Source organism: Salvelinus alpinus, chromosome 31, assembly GCF_045679555.1.
Source record: "Salvelinus alpinus chromosome 31, SLU_Salpinus.1, whole genome shotgun sequence".
In the NCBI taxonomy this organism is placed as follows: Eukaryota; Metazoa; Chordata; class Actinopteri; order Salmoniformes; family Salmonidae; genus Salvelinus; species Salvelinus alpinus.
The window spans coordinates 27,704,621-27,725,759 of record NC_092116.1 but is presented as its reverse complement, the minus strand read 5'-3'; the positions used below and the strand labels follow the sequence as shown (position 1 = coordinate 27,725,759).

General features: G+C 42.6%; 1 protein-coding gene across 3 annotated transcripts in view; it reads left to right on the top strand.

Moving 5' to 3' along the window:
* The first annotated feature begins 2,783 nt into the window (after positions 1-2,783).
* Positions 2,784-21,139, top strand: part of LOC139561336 (H(+)/Cl(-) exchange transporter 5-like) — a 37,031-nt gene continuing 18,675 nt past the window's right edge. Inside the window, exons 1-7 of one of the 3 annotated variants that reach the window (XM_071378357.1) lie at positions 2,784-2,950; positions 4,229-4,381; positions 13,693-13,877; positions 14,589-14,688; positions 14,874-15,061; positions 15,303-15,425; positions 17,664-17,760. In XM_071378357.1, the coding sequence (XP_071234458.1) occupies positions 4,237-4,381; positions 13,693-13,877; positions 14,589-14,688; positions 14,874-15,061; positions 15,303-15,425; positions 17,664-17,760 (838 nt within the window). In that variant the 5' untranslated portion in view covers positions 2,784-2,950; positions 4,229-4,236. Of the gene's footprint in view, positions 2,951-3,016; positions 3,691-3,803; positions 4,142-4,228; positions 4,382-13,692; positions 13,878-14,588; positions 14,689-14,873; positions 15,062-15,302; positions 15,426-17,663; positions 17,761-21,139 lie in introns of those variants that run through there. The other 2 variants (XM_071378358.1, XM_071378356.1) reach the window with 2 other exon arrangements.

Genomic DNA, 21,139 nt, shown 5'->3' with positions numbered 1-21,139 from the left:
CCAAACATGCTCAATGGGTGGCATGTCTGGTGAGTATGCAGGCCATGGAAGAACTGGGGCATTTTTAGCTTCCAGGAATTGTGTGCAGATCCTTGTGACATGGGGCCATATATTATCATGCTGAAACATGAGGTGATGGCGGTGGATGAATGGCACAACAATGGGCCTCAGGATAGGCCAATGGACCTTTCCATCTCTGTGCGTTCAAATTGCCATCATTACAATTTAATTGTGATTGCTGTCTGTAGCTTTTGCCTGCCCATACAATAACCCCACCGCCACCATGGGGCACTCTGTTCACAACGTTGACATCAGTAAACCACTCACCCTCACAGCGCCATACACGCTTTTTGCCATCTGTCCGGTACAGTTGAAACGGGGATTCATCCGTGAAGAGCACACTTCTCCAGTGTGCCAGTGGCCATCAAAGGTGAGCATTTGCCCATTGAAGTCGGTTACTACGCCGAACTGCAGTCAGGTCAAGACCCTGGTGAGGAAGACGAGCACACAGACCCTGAGATGGGAAGATCATTATTATCTGGCAACAGCTCTGGTGGACATTCCATTCTACGCTCCCTCAAAAATTGAGACAGCTGTGGCATTGCGTTGTCACAAAACTGCACCATTTAGTGGCCTTTTATTGTACCCAGCACAAGGTGCACCTGTGTAATGATCATGCTGTTTAATCAGCTTCTTGATATGCCACACCTGTCAGGTGGATGGATTATCTTGGCAAAGGAGAAATGCTCACTAACAGGGATGCAACCTATGATAGTTGTTGCATCTTTAGATCCTCGCCTCTTTCAGAATTTCGAATGCATATTTCCATCTTTGTTCATGAAACCGCTCTACATGTGCAAGGTGCATTTTAGAATGGTGTTTTCCCGTAAAATGAAACATTTGTGCGTAGGCCTGCCTTTGTAGCTAGTTTACATTTAGTTTAGACGGTTAGGCCTGTATTTGTGCGTAGGCCTGCCTTTGTAGCTAGGTTACATTTAGTTTAGACGGTTAGGCCTGTATTTGTGCGTAGGCCTGCCTTTGTAGCTAGTTTACATTTAGTTTAGACGGTTAGGCCTGTATTTGTGCGTCGGCCTGCTGCCGTGTTCACATTGCTGCGCCTAGAAGGTGAAGAAATAATAGTCGATCAACCATTTTTAAGCTAAACATTCTGATCTGTTCCATCAGCCTTATTAATTGATTCGGCCTAAACCTCCACTACACTGCTTTGATTACACATCGTGGGGATTAAGAAGTGAGAATACGCAATGCCCATAAGCGGGTGTATTGCGTGTACCCGAGTATACCTTACAGTTAGTGGTGTCTGCTAATCCAGGACTAGTAAAGGCCTAGTGCACTACTTTTTGCGAGGGAAATATTTTGTATTACTATTTGTTTTAATTCAGCACCTCTACTTCCCACAGCTACGGAATCACTATTAGTGTAGCAGGGAGTACCTTTCAACATTTGACCCGTTTCTGCCTGGCTCGAGAAAGAGGGAAAGACAGAAGGGAAAATACAGATGAAAGAGGGCCCCCCGACTAGTTTGACCCTGCAAGGCAGAAAAAGATGTATGTTTTCCTAAATGTGGGTGGGGGAGGGTAAAGGGAGGGAGGGGTAAGGGAATGAATGAAGGAGGGAGAAACAGCTGATTATACTTCCATGGACACAGACATGATGAACCTGACACACACTCTCTTTTTCTCTCCGTCTCTCTTTCCTCTCCTCGATCCATCTATCATACAAGCCTTAATGAAACACTTATAAACATCGGTCTGCTATGAGGGGGTTGTGGAAAGGAAGTGGCCTGACCTAACTCGGGAGGGAGGGAGGGAGGGAGGGAAAGAAAAGAAAGAAAGAGAAAAAGAGGGGGAGACTACAAAGAAGGCACCAACTCGAATACGGAAGAAGAGGCCTACAATCCCCACAAGGTGTCCCTATTTAGCTCTCACGTGCAGTAAGAACGGGAATCAACAGTTGTGTTGGTAGGCAACTGCACAGAAGTTCTTGTAAGTACAATATTAGTTCCCTTATAGAAAAGTTATCATATTATTATATTCGTTGAGTTCATATTCAATACAGTAGAATAGGATTTTGAGGGGGGGGGGGGTATTCAGTATGATAAATGTGCTTTGCCAACAGCTGCTTGTTGCATGTTTGTTGTAAACGGGGTGAGTCAGAAGAACAGATACATTGAAAGTTGATCCCTTTGGCGGACCTGAGAATCACCAATAACCTGATCGGTGCCACTAACACGGTTTCTTCAGCTGGTAGCTTGAAACTGTCACGTCAACATCCGTCGGTGTCATGTTCATTAGGAACCAAACAGAATGAAACGGGGAGGGATTTAGCGGAACATGTCCAAAACGTTTATTTTCAGTTACAAAACGTTTTGTTACATTTTAAAACGGTGTGCTCTAGGCTATAACCTGAGCTGTCTGAACAAAGACATAAAAGCAACTAACGGGAACAACTTCTATTGCAAAGAAGATGACATAGGTTTTGGCAAGCTCTGAACATTATGCATATGTTTTGAATCTTAACTTGTAAGAACTGACGCATCGTTTTCCGTAGACGTAGGATTACAAAGAAACCAACAACTTCAAACATCAGTTCGCATGAACGTTTACTACGTTGCGGGACGGGTTGTACTCGACACGTTCCACGAAAACGTTATTGTACATTATTGAACTTTTGATGTACGTTTTGTCCCGTTTGGTGGGTGTGGCGGGGGTGTCTTGAAGCGATGAGTGACGTGTTTAACACTGCAGTGGCCATGCTGACCAGCCAGACGCTGACAGCCTTCACCAACCACTCCCAGTTTTTTCAAATGATCGTTTAGTGCAGCACCGTTTACGTGAACGCAGACCAGGAAATGTAGTAATTTGTCTACTGTCGACAGAAATAATTAATCAATCGTTGTCACAACTTGGCTAAGCGCTCACATACAAAGGTATTGCTCTGATTGTATTTCGTGTAGGGAATGTCAATTTAGTCAAATAGACTAGACTAGAATTGACCATACTAGAACACGATCCGATCTGGGGGGGGATTACCATACAATATTAACACTAGCCTAAACGGTAAAGCGTTTAAACTGTGTAACAATAGTCAGCTGTTGCAGACAATGTTACCAATGTAGCAACAGCACTTAGCGTACTGTATCCGCTTATCAGTTGATCATGTGTCTAGAGTTACATGGTAACTTGCTTACTGACTCATTCACTAATGTGAGTACATCAGCAGTTACATGGTAGCAGCAGCCAGACGTGTGAGAAACTACGTATAGATAGATAGACGTGTGAGAAGCTACGTATAGATAGATAGACGTGTGAGAAGCTACGTATAGATAGATAGACCTGTGAGAAGCTACGTATAGATAGATAGACCTGTGAGAAGCTACGTATAGATAGATAGACCTGTGAGAAGCTACGTATAGATAGATAGACCTGTGAGAAGCTACGTATAGATAGATAGACCTGTGAGAAGCTACGTATAGATAGATAGACCTGTGAGAAGCTACGTATAGATAGATAGACCTGTGAGAAGCTACGTATAGATAGATAGACCTGTGAGAAGCTACGTATAGATAGATAGATAGACCTGTGAGAAGCTACGTATAGATAGATAGACCTGTGAGAAGCTACGTATAGATGTTGGTCTTCTGTGAAGTTTAGCCTACTCCGTTATAAGGTAAATGTGTAACATATGTCACCAGTTTCAGGGAAGGGATGTTGTTATTCGTTAGAAAAGTGGAGTGTTGTGTGGATAATCGATTATCAGTTATCGCGTTGTGTTTTGTTATCGTTTGCATTTTTTACGACTCACCAGTGTTTGTCTTTAGCATAGGATATCAATAAATCTATTGGTTGAGCAAAATGTTTTGACTTCTCTATAGCGATATATATATATATAGGGCATTGGGTTGCAAATGCTAAATACGTCCCGACAACTACATTTGTGTGATGGGGAAGTAGCCTACGATATGTCAAACCGTATTTAACTTCGTTCTCTTCTTGTCTGGACAACTAGATATTAGTCAAGCCGGGGAGAACAGTTGTAGCGAGTTTATCATTGTTTTTCAAAGTAATGTTTCGATATTGGAAGAATTTATATAGAAAATACACATCGAATAACGACCGAGGTATATTCAACTTTAAGTTAATACTTATGAAGATGTTGTTAATTGAAAGAAACGTATAATCGAAACATTTTCTTACTCCATTTCTAGGCGCTAGAATGGACGACGCAGGGTATTACAACGAGACCTATGGAAGCCTTCACAACCCGGCTAGCGATGATGAGTTGGTCGATATAGCCGGAGCCACGCTCGATTTCTCCAACACCGAGGACGTGCCACCCCTAGACCCCGAATACGGCTCAGGTACGCGCCTACACTACCGAGGGAGAGAACTAAACGCTATGAAATAATAGTTGGGGGAGTCATTGCTGTGTCTGTGAGTTACAACTGTTTGGGATTTTGTCTTCGTGAGTGGGGTTGATTCAAGACATGACAGTTGGCTACAGAGACTACTTTGTTTGATAAGCTATTTGCCTACCTGCAGCACAGCTCTTCATTCATGTCAATGCGTAATCTATCTCATCTCCTCTGACAGTAGCCTAACGCTGCCTGGATACTGGTGATTCTGTGATGATGTCACAGCCCCTATTAAGCCTCATTTGAAACTTGGCTTTCTGTTTCTGTGATCAGATCAGGGCTCATATCCATAAAGCATCTCACTCCGAACAGGAGCGCTGATCACATTGTATTGGTCACGTACACATGATTAGAAGATGTTATTGCGAGTGTAGCGAAATGCTAGGTTCAGTGCACGGGGGGAGGGGGGTACCTAACATAGCAGGCATTAAAATAAACTCCTGGAACTAGGTCCCCCACTTTCTGGGCTGCGTTCAGTACGTTTTTACTTTCTGGAACATTCAATTGAAAGGAAACGGTGCTGTACTGAACGGCCAGTTAAAAAAATAAATAAAAAACGTGGAGAGGTTGGGTAATGGTGTCCACATGGCCCATAAATCAGCCGTCCTACTCAGAGGCTTTGTGGATAGTACCCCGGTGTCTGGTCTGTGGTCAGATTCTAACCCTTTCACCCCACTCATTCACAGAGAAGCTTCTCCACTATGTAGTATTTTCTTCTGTCCTCACATGGAATCATTTATTTTCTTCTGTCCTCACATGGAATCATTTATTTTCTTCTGTCCTCACGTGGAATCATTTATTTTCTTCTGTCCTCACAGGACTCATTTATTTTGTTCCGTCCTCACAGGACTCATTTATTTTCTTCTGTCCTCACAGGAATCATTTATTTTGTTCCGTCCTCACAGGACTCATTTATTTTGTTCCGTCCTTAGTATTTCCACAGTATAATATATTCCTTGCTCTCCGAGATGTAAATCACCAATTTAAACTGCTCTTTAAGCTTCATAGTCCTTTGGAATAAATGTTCATCAACGTAGCCTAGCGACAGCTCCCCTATCACATGTCTGTTACCGTGGTAATTGTCAGTCAATGATTACACCAGATCACGCTGTTACAAGACCAAGACTTAAATGTTGATTTCCACAGGGTCAGGTGAGGGGGAAGGTTGGAGAGAGAGAGAGAGACGGGGAGGGAGACAGAGGCAGACCGATAGAGGGGGAGTTTAATGCAGTACTTTCCCCCCACCTATTATACTAATTTCAACATGCTTTATTATTGGCATGATATAAATACATATTTGTATGTATGCGTTTATCGTCAAAGGAATGAGCGTTACACCAAGGCCTGTACTCTGGAGCGGGATCAATTTGGAGATGGAGGGCCCGACATGGTCTGGGGCGGTGTGACACAGCATCATCGGACTGAGCTTGTTGTCATTGCAGGTAATCTCAACTTTGTGCATTACAGGGAAGACATCCTCCTCCCTCATGTGGTACCCTTCCTGCAGGCTCATCCTGACATGACCCTCCTGCATGACAATGCCACCAGCCATACTGCTCGTTCTGTGCGTGATTTGCAGGAATGGCAGTGTTCTGCCATGGCTAGTGACGAGCCCGGATCTCAATCCCATTGAGCACGTCTGGGACCTGTTGGATCGGAGGGTGAGGGCTAGGGCAATTCCCCCAAGAAATGTCTGGGAACTTGCAGGTGCCTTGGTGGAAGAGTTTAAGTTTGCTGAAAATAAATGCAGATAACAGTGAGATGGCGTTTCTTTTTTTGCTGAGTTTATTTTTGTTTAGGCCCCTAGCTTTGGCATCTAGGTCAGTTGAGACAGTGAACAGTGAACTTTAGACGCTACTTCTAATTTTTTTCTTACTCGGCTAGTTTCTCGGCTAGTTTCTCGGCTAGTTTCTCGGCTAGTTTCTCGGCTAGTTCCTCAGTTCTACCTGAATGGAGCTTGTAAAAATGGCAGTTTATTCTTCAGTCACATGTTTTCCTAAAGTAGACAAATAAGAATTACAAGTACGCATGACTTGGGTAGTGTCCCAAATGGCACCCGACTTCATGATTTGTGCACTACATTTGACTAGAACCCTGTGGCTTCACTTGTAACCAGGTCCACTACCTAGTGCATTGTTACTAAAAGGGGATACAGTGACAGTTGAAACATGATCCTGTTTTGTGAGAGTGTAAAAATTATAATTTTCTAACTAAAATCTGATCTTATTGTCTTACATACTGCCCACACCGCTCGCGCTCCACCGCGCACATGTTTGATATTTGTCCACCCACACCAGATGCGATCAGGACACGCAGGTTGAAATATCAAAACAAACTCTGAACGAACTATATTAATTTGGGGACAGGTCGAAACGCATTAAACATTTATGGCAATTTAGCTAGTTAGTTTGCTGTTGCTAGCTAATTTGTCCTGGGATAAAAACATTGGGTTGTTGTTTTACCTGAAATGGACAAGATCCTCTACTCCAACCATTAATCCACAAATTAAAGGGTAAACCGAGTTTGTTTTCTCGACATCTCTCCTCCTTCGGGCTTCTTCCTCTTTGGACTTTATATCTCACACAAATGATCAACGAACCCACCAGGTACAACCCCAAATCCGTAAACACGGGCACCCTCATACATATCATCCTAACCAACTTGCCCTCCAAATACACCTCTGCTGTTTTCAACCAAGATCTCACTGATCACTGCCTAAACGATATCACCGCCATCGATAAGAGACATTACTGTGCAGCCGTATTCATCGACCTGGCCAAGGCTTTCGACTCTGTCAATCACCACATTCTTATCGGCAGACTCGACAGCCTTGGTTTCTCAAATGACTGCCTCGCCTGGTTCACCAACTACTTCTCTGATAGAGTTCAGTGTGTCAAATCGGAGGGCCTGTTGTCTGGACCTCTGACAGTCTCTATGGGGGTGCCACAGGGTTCAATTCTCGGGCCGACTCTCTTCTCTGTATACATCAATAATGTCGCTCTTGCTACTGGTGATTCTCTGATCCACCTCTACTCAGACGACACCATTCTGTATACCTCTGGCCCTTCTTTGGACACTGTGTTAACTAACCTCCAGACGAGCTTCAATACCATACAACTCCTTCCGTGGTCTCCAACTGCTCTTAAATGCAAGTAAAACTAAATACATGCTCTTCAACCGATCACTGCCAGCACCTGCCCGCCCGTCCAACATCACTACTCTGGACGGTTCTGACTTAGAATATGTGGACAACTACAAATACCTAGGTGTCTGGTTAGACATTAAACTCTCCTTCCAGACTCACATTAATCATCTCCAATCCAAAATTAAATCTAGAATCGGCTTTCTATTTCGCAACAAAGCATCCTTCACTCATGCTGCCAAACACCCTTGTAAAACTGACCATCCTACCGATCCTCGATTTCGGCAATGTCATTTACAAAATAGCCTCCAACAAATTGGATGCAGTCTATCACAGTGCCATCCGTTTTGTCACCAAAGCCCCGTACACTACCCACCACTGCGACCTGTACGCTCTCGTTGGCTGGCCCTCGCTTCATACTCGTCGCCAAACCCACTGGCTCCAGGTCATCTACAAGTCTTTGCTAGGTAAAGCCGTGCCTTATCTCAGCTTACTGGTCACCATAGCAGCACCCACCCGTAGCACGCGCTCCAGCAGGTATATTTCACTGGTCACCCCCAAAGCCTATTCCTCCTTTGGCTGCCTTTCCCTCCAGTTCTCTACTGCTAATGACTAGAACAAACTGCAAAAATCACTGAAGCTGGACACTCTTACCTCCCTCACTAGCTTTAAGCACCAGCTGTCAGAGCAGCTCACAGATTACTGCACCTGTACATAGCCCATCTGTAAATAGCCCATCCAACTACCTCATCACCATACTGTATTTATTTATTTATTTATCTTGCTCCTTTGCACCCCAATATCTCTACTTGTACATTCATATATATATATATTCTGCACATCTACCATTCCAGTGTTTAATTGCTATATTGTAATTACTTCGCCACCATGGCCTATTTATTGCCTTACCTCCCTAATCTTACCTCATTTGCACTCACTGTATATAGACTTTTCTACTTTATTATTGACTGCATGTTTTGTTTATTCCATGTGTAACTCTGTGTTGTTGTTTGTGTCGAACTGCTTTGCTTTATCTTGGCCAGGTCGCAGTGGCAAATGAGAACTTGTTCTCAACTAGCCTACCTGGTTAAATAAAGGTGAAATAAAATAATATATGGTGGTTGGCAACCAACTTTTTAAGTGCTTTACCACCAACAACTGGACAGTGGACCTCAGTTCATCTTTCAATCACCCACATGGGTATATGCTCCTAAAAACCAATGAGGAAATAGGAGAGGCGGGACTTGCAGCGCATCAAGCGTCACAAATAGAACCATGTTTTATTTTAGTGCCTCGCAGACGCTTGCAAGCAGTGTTGGTGCAATGATTGAATGTATGTGTACATTTATTTTTGCAACGCTCGCAACGCCGCGGGCTGTGTGGTCAGCAGGTTATAGAATGATAATTGCCTGAAATAGTTGTTTCCAATAATATTTGTCCTCGTTACACAACTGCGTAATTGTATTTTATGATGTCTTATCAGTAGTGGTACATAGATTACATATTACAGTCAATTATCCACCCATCTCGTGTGTGTGTGTGTGTGTGTGTGTGTGTGCGCGCGTTGGAGGTCCAGAGTCCATGTGAGTCACTGCTACGCTGGGTTTCTTAGATTGTTGCAATGAGATGAATTGTACATCTTTAAACTTCTCTTCTGTCAGCTGATTCAGCGTACTGAGCTAACCTTACAGAGGAGCTCTGTCACTCAACTTCTCTTCTGTCAGTTGACTCAGCGTACTGAGCTAACCTTACAGAGGAGCTCTGTCACTCAACTTCTCTTCTGTCAGCTGACTCAGCGTACTGAGCTAACCTTACAGAGGAGCTCTGTCACTCAACTTCTCTTCTGTTTGGGGCTGTTTCCCCGACGCACATAATTTTTTAAAGTACTTTGAATGGAGAATCTATTGAGGCTCGGTCAGTGCCGGGGACACAGGCCTATAGAGTTTCACTTCAAGTTAGAATCATTAACACAAAATGTTTTTTTAGTGTGTTTTTTTTAAGGTCGTGTGTGTTTGCTCATCTGTGGTCCTGGACTGAGCTGTGGCTTTCATATAACCTAGATTTTGGGGTTCAGAGCAGCTATTTTCAAACTGTGGGTTGAAGCAGAGGCTGCTTTCATCCTGATGTGATGCATGGTCTTTCGCTGGGCAGCCCGCCTTTCATCTGGTGTGTGTGCAAGCATGGGATTCGATGCCAGGTACTGTAGGTGTCTCTCTTCCGTCAGCTAACCTCCTGTAAAGCTTGGCCTGCTGTGCTGTAGGTGGGTCTCTTCCGTCAGCTAACCTCCTGTAAAGCTTGGCCTGCTGTGCTGTAGGTGGGTCTCTTCCGTCAGCTAACCTCCTGTAAAGCTTGGCCTGCTGTGCTGTAGGTGGGTCTCTTCCGTCAGCTAACCTCCTGTAAAGCTTGGCCTGCTGTGCTGTAGGTGTGTCTCTTCCGTCAGCTAACCTCCTGTAAAGCTTGGCCTGCTGTGCTGTAGGTGGGTCTCTTCCGTCAGCTAACCTCCTGTAAAGCTTGGCCTGCTGTGCTGTAGGTGGGTCTCTTCCGTCAGCTAACCTCCTGTAAAGCTTGACCTGCTGTACTGTACGTCTGTGTTACTCTGTGTGTTATGTCTGTGTGTCTCTGTGTATATAACTGGTTTAGAGTAGTACTTGAGTACTCCATTCAAGGATTGTATTTGTTTACTAATGCTCAAATACATGTACTTGAAATTTTACAAATGGAGCTATTTAGCAGGTCACATTTGCAAGCACTGACAAAATGTCAAACTCTTAAGATGCCAACCAGGCAGGCAGACATACAGACATACTTTCTCTTCCCTTTAGAAACCAGTCAGGCGTGTCCTGTCATCACCTGAGATAATTGAACCCCACAGTGACAATAGAACCACTGTGTACGTTTACACTGTTGGCCGTTTCCATCTCCACGTTGTTAGCTGCAGCCTACCTACCTTCAGTCACATTGTGAGGCGTGATCTGATCATAGATATAATCTTTATTACAGTAGAATCAGGTTCTGGTTTAGGTATGTTCCTATGGGTAATACATATGGATAGCGTTGAGCCCTATGCTTTATACAGTGTCTTCAAAAAGTATTCAGACCCCTTGACCTTTTTCCACATTTTTGTTACGTTACAGCCTTATTCTAAAATTGATTACATTTTTTCCCCCCTCATAAATCTACACACAATACCCCATAATGACAAAGCATAGATAGGTTTTTAGAAATGTTTGCAAATGTATTCAAATTAATAAACATTTACCTACAGGGAAGACTGTGAGAAACTCCCCAAATACAGGTGTGCCAACAAGACTCCAGGCTGTAATCGCTGCCAAAGGTGCTTTAGCAAAGTACTGAGTAAAGGGTCTGAATACTTATACAAATGTCATATTTCAGTTTAAAAAATTATACATTTGCAACAAAAAAAATGTCTACAAACTGTTTTTTGCTTTGTCATGATGGGTTATTTTAGAATAAGGCTATGTAACAGAATGTGAAATCAAGGGGTCTGAATACTTTCCAAATGTACTGTTGAAAGTAATACAGCCTTGTCTGTCCACTATAGGTTTAGGTTCAGTCCATGGCCTGAAAACGTTCAATAACGTTTTGTTTCGATTCCTAGACAGGAAGTATATAGACAATACAAAATAGACCGTAAAATAAACATGTGAATACAGTCCTCTTCAGAAAGTATTCTCATAGCCTTTGACTTATTCCATGATAACAAAGTGAAAACAACATGTTTTACAAATCTACTGAAAATGAAATACATTTACATAAGTGTTCCCACCCCCGAGTCAATACATGTTAGCATCACCTTTGGCAGCGATTACAGCTGTGAGTCTTTCTGGGTAAGTCTCTAAGAGCTTTACACACCTGGATTATACAATATTTGCACATTATTCTTTAAAAATATATATAATTTCTGTGAAGGTGGTTGTTGGTCATTGCTAAACAGATTTTCTAGCAGATTTAAGTCAACTGGAACTAGGCCACTCAGGAACATTCAATGTTGTCTTGGTAAGCAACTCCAGTGTATATTTGGCCTTGTGTTTTAGGTTCATAATGTTCATTTATTTGCAAAATGTTTTACTTTAGTGATTTATTGCAAAACAGGATGCATGTTTTAGAATATTTTTATTCTGTACAGGCTTCCTCCTTTTCACTCTGTAATTTAGGTCAGTATTCTGGAGTAACTACAAGGTTGTTGATCCATCTTCAGTTTTCTCCCATCACAGCCATTAAACTGTGTAGCTGTTTTAAAGTCATCATGGGCCTCATGGTGAAATCCCTGAGTGGTTTCCTTCCTCTCCGGCCACTGAGTTAGGAAGGACGCCTGTATCTTTGTAGTGACTGGGTGTATTAATACACAACCCAAAGTGTAATTAATAACTTCACCGTGCTCAAAGGAATATTCAAAATCTGCTTTGTTTTATTTTTACCCATCTACCAATAGGTGCCCTTTGCGAGGCATTGGAAAACCTCCCTGGTCTTTGTCGTTGAATCTGTGCTTGAAATTCACTGCTCGACTGAGGGACCTTACAATGATCTATATGTGTGGGGTACAGAGATGAGGTAGTCATTTAAAAATCATGTTGAACACTATTATTGCAAACCGAGTGAGTCCGTGCAACTTATCTTGTGACTGGTTAAGCACATTTCTACTCCTGAACTTATTTAGGCTTGTCGTAACAAAGGGGAGGAATACGTATTGACACACATTTCACCTGTACATTTTGTATTAATTTCGATAAGATAATTCCTCTTTGACGTTATGGGGTATTGTGTGAAGTCCATTGAATCTGTTCTTCAGGCTGTTAACACAACAAAATGTGTTAAAAGTCATAGTGTACTTTCTGAAGTGCACTAGTTTTGACCCAGAGCTCTATGGGTCCTGGTCAAAAGTAGTGCACTACCCTATGGGTCCTGGTCAAAAGTAGTGCACTACCCTATGGGTCCTGGTCTAAAGTAGTACACTACCCTATAGGTCCTGGTCAAAAGTAGTACACTACCCTATGGGTCCTGGTCAAAAGTAGTGCACTACCCTATGGGCCCTGGTCAAAAGTAGTGCACTACCCTATGGGCCCTGGTCAAAAGTAGTGCACTACCCTATGGGCCCTGGTCAAAAGTAGTGCACTACCCTATGGGCCCTGGTCTAAAGTAGTGCACTACCCTATGGACCCTGGTCAAAAGTAGTGCACTACCCTATGGGTCCTGGTCAAAAGTAGTGCACTACCCTATGGGCCCTGGTCAAAAGTAGTGCACTACCCTATGGGCCCTGGTCAAAAGTAGTGCACTACCCTATGGGCCCTGGTCAAAAGTAGTGCACTACCCTATGGGCCCTGGTCAAAAGTAGTGCACTACCCTATGGGCCCTGGTCAAAAGTAGTGCACTACCCTATGGGTCCTGGTCAAAAGTAGTGCACTACCCTATGGGTCCTGGTCAAAAGTAGTGCACTACCCTATGGGTCCTGGTCAAAAGTAGTGCACTACAAAGGGAATAGGGTGCCATTTGGGAAACATGACTTCCACTCTTGACTGACGATGGTGGCTGTTGTTTTCAGTGGAATAACCACTGTGTTTTCACCAGGGAACGTATTGTGTTTCGCACAAAAAGCTGAAATGGGGTTGCTTCCTGTGTCACTTCCTGTTGTCGTTTAGAGAGATGTTGATTAGAGTTGTTGATGTGGTTATTGTCGTGGGCGCTAACTCTGTTTTGAAATGACACTCTATTCTTCAAAGGGCTGTGGTTAAAAGAGAATCCCCTCGTCTCCTTCTCTAAACCCATTGGAGGAGAAGGTCAGAAGGGAGGGACCTCTGGCTTTCTCATCCAATGGGCTTTGAGAAGAAAAGACAGACGGAGGAGTTGTAATTGTCCCGTAGGGTAAAGGGTGGTATTTAGGGGACATCCTCTGCCTGTTTGTGGAGTTTTTGTGTCTTGGGAAATGTGCCTAAGGTCAATCACACAAATGTTATTTTAATCATGTATGTAGTATTGTTTTCAAAGGCGTTATCGATATGAGTCTACAATACACATTATTTTCTAATGTTTCACATTTTATTTAGTTGGTAACAATGGTGTGTGTGTGTGTTAACATCCCTCTCTCCCTCCCTCCAAGGCTATGATGACTACGGCAATACCGGTTACTCTAATGGTATGACCGGTAACGGGGCTGGTAGTTCCGGTAACGGTAAGCTGATGGACCTACTAGACGAGCCGGTACCGGGGGTAGGGACCTACGAAGACTTCAACACCATCGACTGGGTCAGAGAGAAGAGCAAGGACCGCGACCGCCACAGAGAGGTGGGCTCATGGTCACAGCTCATCTTTCATTGGTTCCTCACAGCAATCTTCTCAACACTCATTGGAGAAGGAAGCCGATGGCCCCTCCCCTCTGACCTTCTCCGATGACTGTTGCGAGGAAAGACGATGAATTGAGGAAGAGGCCTTTAATTTTTTTAAATTACATTTTAACAGGTTAGTCTCTTTTTACAATAGATACCTGGCCAATATAGCAGCACTCGAAGTGTGACACATTTACAACACAAACCAGTTTTAAAAACATCAATTTCATTGAGCAGGCAAGATGCTTTGGGGCGGTGTGGTGCATCTAGGTGAAAACATTGACACCCCCCCCCCCCCCCCCACCACCACCGTAGTTTTAACCCTCGCTATGAACTCATCCGAAGAGACAAGAGTCTGTCATTTAATGTCCTTTTTGTAGCTTCTTCCAGCTCGGCACGGGCCTTAGACACAGTCAACAAAACACGCAGGTAGGTGTCATTTGTCCACTGGATAATATAGGTCAAATGGGAGCTGTCTCAGTATGGCGTTAGGAATGAAAATGTCCCAATGACTTTGTCTCCTAAAGAGCTACGGAAGGCCAGCCTGTGTCATGTTGCCATGGTCACTACAGTGACCGTAGCTGACCTTAGAGGAAATAAGGGTGATAGTCTAATCTACAAGGCCTTTGCATAAGAGGAAAAATTAAAACTGACTCCCTCTCTTCTCCAGATCACCAGTAAGAGTGAGCAGTCTACCTGGGCCCTGCTCCACAGCATCAGTGATGCCTTCTCTGGCTGGCTCCTCATGCTGCTCATAGGACTCATGTCAGGTGTGTGTGTGACTCTCTCATCGTCCAATCACTCTTCCTATACAGTAGAATATTCCACTTTGCTCCGCTCTCTTTCTCAAACTCTCTCCCCTCTTTCATCTCCCGCTCTTTTTCTCTATCTCTCTCCCCTCTCGCTCTCCTCTCTGTCCTCGCTCTCCTCTCTGTCCTCTCTGTCCTCTCTCCAGGTGCTCTAGCAGGCTGTATAGACATCTCGGCCCACTGGTTAACAGATCTGAAGGAAGGCGTGTGTCTGTCTGGCTTCTGGTTCAACCATGAACACTGCTGCTGGGGCTCTAACCAAACCACCTTTCAAGAGAGGGACAAGTGTCCACAGTGGCAGAGCTGGGCTGAACTGCTGGGTGGTAGCTCAGAGGTGAGGAGGGGGAGAAGCCGGGAGGGTTGTGTGTTGTAAGCATTTGTCGATCATTGAAAAATAACAATAACTTCCCATATTTGATTTTCAACTTTTTTTCTGATGCAATTCACAATGGCTTAGTGGATTTTCAGTTGTGTGTGAGCTCCCTCTGGTGGTTGAGACACATTACCTGGTGTCTACTCATCGTGACCAGATTACAGTACTGTTCAACCCTGTCTTTCCTCTGTGTGTCCTGTAGGGGGCGGCAGCGTACATAGTCAACTACTTGATGTTCATGTTGTGCGCTCTACTGTTCTCCTTCCTGGCTGTCATTCTGGTTCGGGCCTTCGCACCTTACGCCTGTGGATCAGGAATACCAGAGGTGAACACACACACATTCAGCCTTTAGCTCAGTGGGCTAACTAACACAGTTTTGGTTCAGACAGACACTCTCAGATATGACAAAAGTGTTACAAAACACTAAAGCTTTTTTTTATTTCTTTTTTAATATTTGTTTATTGTCACTCCTAGCCTTTTTCAGTCTCATTGAAGTGCGTCCTAATTCTATTGAACCCTTTAGAAACCCAGACCCAGGTTTGTAATTCTATTGAACCCTTTAGAAACCCAGACCCAGGTTTGTAATTCTATTGAACCCTTTAGAAACCCAGACCCAGGTTTGTAATTCTATTGAACCCTTTAGAAACCCAGACCCAGGTTTGTAATTCTATTGAACCCTTTAGAAACCCAGACCCAGGTTTGTAATTCTATTGAACCCTTTAGAAACCCAGACCCAGGTTTGTAATTCTATTGAACCCTTTAGAAACCCAGAAACCCAGACCCAAGTTTGTAAAAATGGTCCCGTGTGGCTCAGTTGGTAGAGCATGGCGCTTGCAACGCCAGGGTTGTGGGTTCATTTCCCACGGGGGGACCAGGATGAATATGTATGAACTTTCCAATTTGTAAGTCGCTCTGGATAAGAGCGTCTGCTAAATGACTTAAATGTAAATGTAATTCTATTGAACCCTTTAGAAACCCAGACCCAAGTTTGTAATTCTATTGAACGCTTTAGAAACCCAGGTTTGTAATTCTATTGAACGCTTTAGAAACCTAGACCCAGGTTTGCTTCCGTAAACAAATCCAGAATGTTAAGACGGCTCAAGGAGATATTACAGAAAAATACAAAAACCACAATGATATACGTAACAGACTTTTGAAGTGACTAATACTTCACCAAAAATAAATATTTCTCTTTGAAAACGTACTCTGACATATCACCATGAACGTTTTGCTTTGAATTTCAGAAACTCACTTATTACATTTTTTTTTATGTACAATTATCGAAATGTAATCACTACCAGGTGTTTAAAGCCATACCGTGATCTTGTCTGTGTTTCTGAGAGAACAGTCCCAAATGGCGCCCAATCCCCTGTAAAAGTCCACTAGGACACTGGAATCGAGTGCGTTTGGGATGCTGCCAGTTTGTTTTGGAGTGAAGACCATATCTGTGTGATTGGGGTTGTCACTGACCTCTTGTCCTTCAAAATTGGGCTAAAACACTTTCAGTTGTAGCCACAACTACTGACACACACACACACACACACACACACACACACACACACACACACACACACACACACACTAGCATCATGAGGCTGGCAGACACACTACACTGTCCAATAATATGTTTGGCTCACACACAGAATCATATCTGTTCCTTGTTTTTTTGGCGGCAGAACATACTCTCTCACACACACACACACACACACACACACACACACAACGGGCCAAAAAAAACAACCAAAAAGCGACTGCATTTCTATTTCCTCGTGATATTGGGGCAAATGTCACCAAAGCCGAACAATGAATCCCTTCATGATTTGTAATGTGGAGATGTACAAAGAACCAGGCTGTATCACAACCGGCTGTGATTGGTAGTACCATAGGGCGGCGCACAATTGGCCCAGCGTCGTCCGGGTTTGGCCAGGGTAGGCCATCATTGTAAATAAGAATTTGTTCTTAACTGACAGTTAAAAAAAGGTAACTTTTTTTAATGTCTCAAATTACACCCCATTCCCTACGTAGTTCACTATTTATCTGGTCACATATAGGACACTATATAATGAACGAGGTGCCATGTGGGACACAGACCCTGTAGGAGAACGAGACTCTCCCATTGGGAGTTGACTGACATCTCAAACTGAGGTAACAGCAGTGTGAAAGCCTGTCAAAGGTCCCACATTCAAGAGAGATGTTTTAAAACCCATTATTGACTCGTTGTTTCGCAACAACCATTTTGAAAATAGATGACCACATCTCGGAGGGATCAAGTTAACATGTCTTTGTTCTGCAAACTGTCTGGTTGTGCTTTTTGGTGAGTGTGTTGTTAGTTTGGCTTTTCCACTTAGTTTTCTACCGTTTTTAAACACAACCGACTGAAACAAGGATCGACCACCAGAATGTGACCAATCATAAACTTGTTTTAATTTTTCGTTGCAAAATGATTTGCTACGGCGTGCCCTAATGAACTTGAACCAAATGTCCTTGCTTCTACAGAAGCCTCACTTGGTTTTCTCCATAAGCTCCAGACCCTAACCCCCTCTCCCCTCCCGTGTCTCCCCAGATAAAGACCATCCTCTCTGGGTTCATCATTAGAGGCTACCTGGGGAAATGGACCCTAATCATCAAGACAATAACCCTGGTCCTGGCTGTCTCTTCTGGTACTGCTCTCACACTCACTCTATCTCTCTCTCGCTTTCTCTCTATCGCTCTCACACTCCCTCTCATGCTCTCACACTCTCACGCTCTCTCTCACGCTCTCACACTCGCTCTCACGCTCCCTCTTTCACTCTCACGCTCCCTCTCACGCTCCCTCTCACGCTCCCTCTCACGCTCTCACGCTCCCACTTTCTCTATCGCTCTCACACTCTCACGCTCCCTCTTTCACTCTCACGCTCCCTCTCACGCTCCCTCTCACGCTCCCTCTCACGCTCTCACTCTCTCGCTTTCTCTATCGCTCTCTATCGCTTTCTCTATCGCTCTCTCGCGCTTCCTCTTTCTCTCTGAACAGTAAACATTACACTCACAGAAGTGTACAGTGTTCTAAAAATCTGCAAATAGTTGACGTATGAAAGGGAAAATAAAAAAGCTGATAAATATAGGTTTTATTTACAATGTTTGTACTGCAACTCTTTCTCACTGTCTTTCTGTCTCTATAAACTGTACATAAACACTGTCTTTCTGTCTCTATAAACTGTACATAAACACTGTCTTTCTGTCTCTATAAACTGTACATAAACACTGTCTTTCTGTCTCTATAAACTGTACATCAACACTGTCTTTCTGTCTCTATAAACTGTACATCAACACTGTCTTTCTGTCTCTATAAACTGTACATCAACACTGTCTTTCTGTCTCTATAAACTGTACATCAACACTGTCTTTCTGTCTCTATAAACTGTACATCAACACTGTCTTTCTGTCTCTATAAACTGTACATCAACACTGTCTTTCTGTCTCTATAAACTGTACATCAACACTGTCTTTCTGTCTCTATAAACTGTACATCAACACTGTCTTTCTGTCTCTATAAACTGTACATCAACACTGTCTTTCTGTCTCTATAAACTGTACATCAACACTGTCTTTCTGTCTCTATAAACTGTACATCAACACTGTCTTTCTGTCTCTATAAACTGTACATCAACACTGTCTTTCTGTCTCTATAAACTGTACATCAACACTGTCTTTCTGTCTCTATAAACTGTACATCAACACTGTCTTTCTGTCTCTATAAACTGTACATCAACACTGTCTTTCTGTCTCTATAAACTGTACATCAACACTGTCTTTCTGTCTCTATAAACTGTACATCAACACTGTCTTTCTGTCTCTATAAACTGTACATCAACACTGTCTTTCTGTCTCTATAAACTGTACATCAACACTGTCTTTCTGTCTCTATAAACTGTACATCAACACTGTCTTTCTGTCTCTATAAACTGTACATCAACACTGTCTTTCTGTCTCTATAAACTGTACATCAACACTGTCTTTCTGTCTCTATAAACTGTACATCAACACTGTCTTTCTGTCTCTATAAACTGTACATCAACACTGTCTTTCTGTCTCTATAAACTGTACATCAACACTGTCTTTCTGTCTCTATAAACTGTACATCAACACTGTCTTTCTGTCTCTATAAACTGTACATCAACACTGTCTTTCTGTCTCTATAAACTGTACATCAACACTGTCTTTCTGTCTCTATAAACTGTACATCAACACTGTCTTTCTGTCTCTATAAACTGTACATCAACACTGTCTTTCTGTCTCTATAAACTGTACATCAACACTGTCTTTCTGTCTCTATAAACTGTACATCAACACTGTCTTTCTGTCTCTATAAACTGTACATCAACACTGTCTTTCTGTCTCTATAAACTGTACATCAACACTGTCTTTCTGTCTCTATAAACTGTACATCAACACTGTCTTTCTGTCTCTATAAACTGTACATCAACACTGTCTTTCTGTCTCTATAAACTGTACATCAACACTGTCTTTCTGTCTCTATAAACTGTACATCAACACTGTCTTTCTGTCTCTATAAACTGTACATCAACACTGTCTTTCTGTCTCTATAAACTGTACATCAACACTGTCTTTCTGTCTCTATAAACTGTACATCAACACTGTCTTTCTGTCTCTATAAACTGTACATCAACACTGTCTTTCTGTCTCTATAAACTGTACATCAACACTGTCTTTCTGTCTCTATAAACTGTACATCAACACTGTCTTTCTGTCTCTATAAACTGTACATCAACACTGTCTTTCTGTCTCTATAAACTGTACATCAACACTGTCTTTCTGTCTCTATAAACTGTACATCAACACTGTCTTTCTGTCTCTATAAACTGTACATCAACACTGTCTTTCTGTCTCTATAAACTGTACATCAACACTGTCTTTCTGTCTCTATAAACTGTACATCAACACTGTCTTTCTGTCTCTATAAACTGTACATCAACACTGTCTTTCTGTCTCTATAAACTGTACATCAACACTGTCTTTCTGTCTCTATAAACTGTACATCAACACTGTCTTTCTGTCTCTATAAACTGTACATCAACACTGTCTTTCTGTCTCTATAAACTGTACATCAACACTGTCTTTCTGTCTCTATAAACTGTACATCAACACTGTCTTTCTGTCTCTATAAACTGTACATCAACACTGTCTTTCTGTCTCTATAAACTGTACATCAACACTGTCTTTCTGTCTCTATAAACTGTACATCAACACTGTCTTTCTGTCTCTATAAACTGTACATCAACACTGTCTTTCTGTCTCTATAAACTGTACATCAACACTGTCTTTCTGTCTCTATAAACTGTACATCAACACTGTCTTTCTGTCTCTATAAACTGTACATCAACACTGTCTTTCTGTCTCTATAAACTGTACATCAACACTGTCTTTCTGTCTCTATAAACTGTACATCAACACTGTCTTTCTGTCTCTATAAACTGTACATCAACACTGTCTTTCCGTCTCTATAAACTGTACATCAACACTGTCTTTCCGTCTCTATAAACTGTACATCAACACTGTCTTTCCGTCTCTATAAACTGTACATCAACACTGTCTTTCCGTCTCTATAAACTGTACATCAACACTGTCTTTCCGTCTCTATAAACTGTACATCAACACTGTCTTTCCGTCTCTATAAACTGTACATCAACACTGTCTTTCCGTCTCTATAAACTGTACATCAACACTGTCTTTCCGTCTCTATAAACTGTACATCAACACTGTCTTTCCGTCTCTATAAACTGTACATCAACACTGTCTTTCCGTCTCTATAAACTGTACATCAACACTGTCTTTCCGTCTCTATAAACTGTACATCAACACTGTCTTTCCGTCTCTATAAACTGTACATCAACACTTATAAACTGTACATCAACACTGTCTTTCTGTCTCTATAAACTGTACATCAACACTGTCTTTCTGTCTCTATAAACTGTACATCAACACTGTCTTTCTGTCTCTATAAACTGTACATCAACACTGTCTTTCTGTCTCTATAAACTG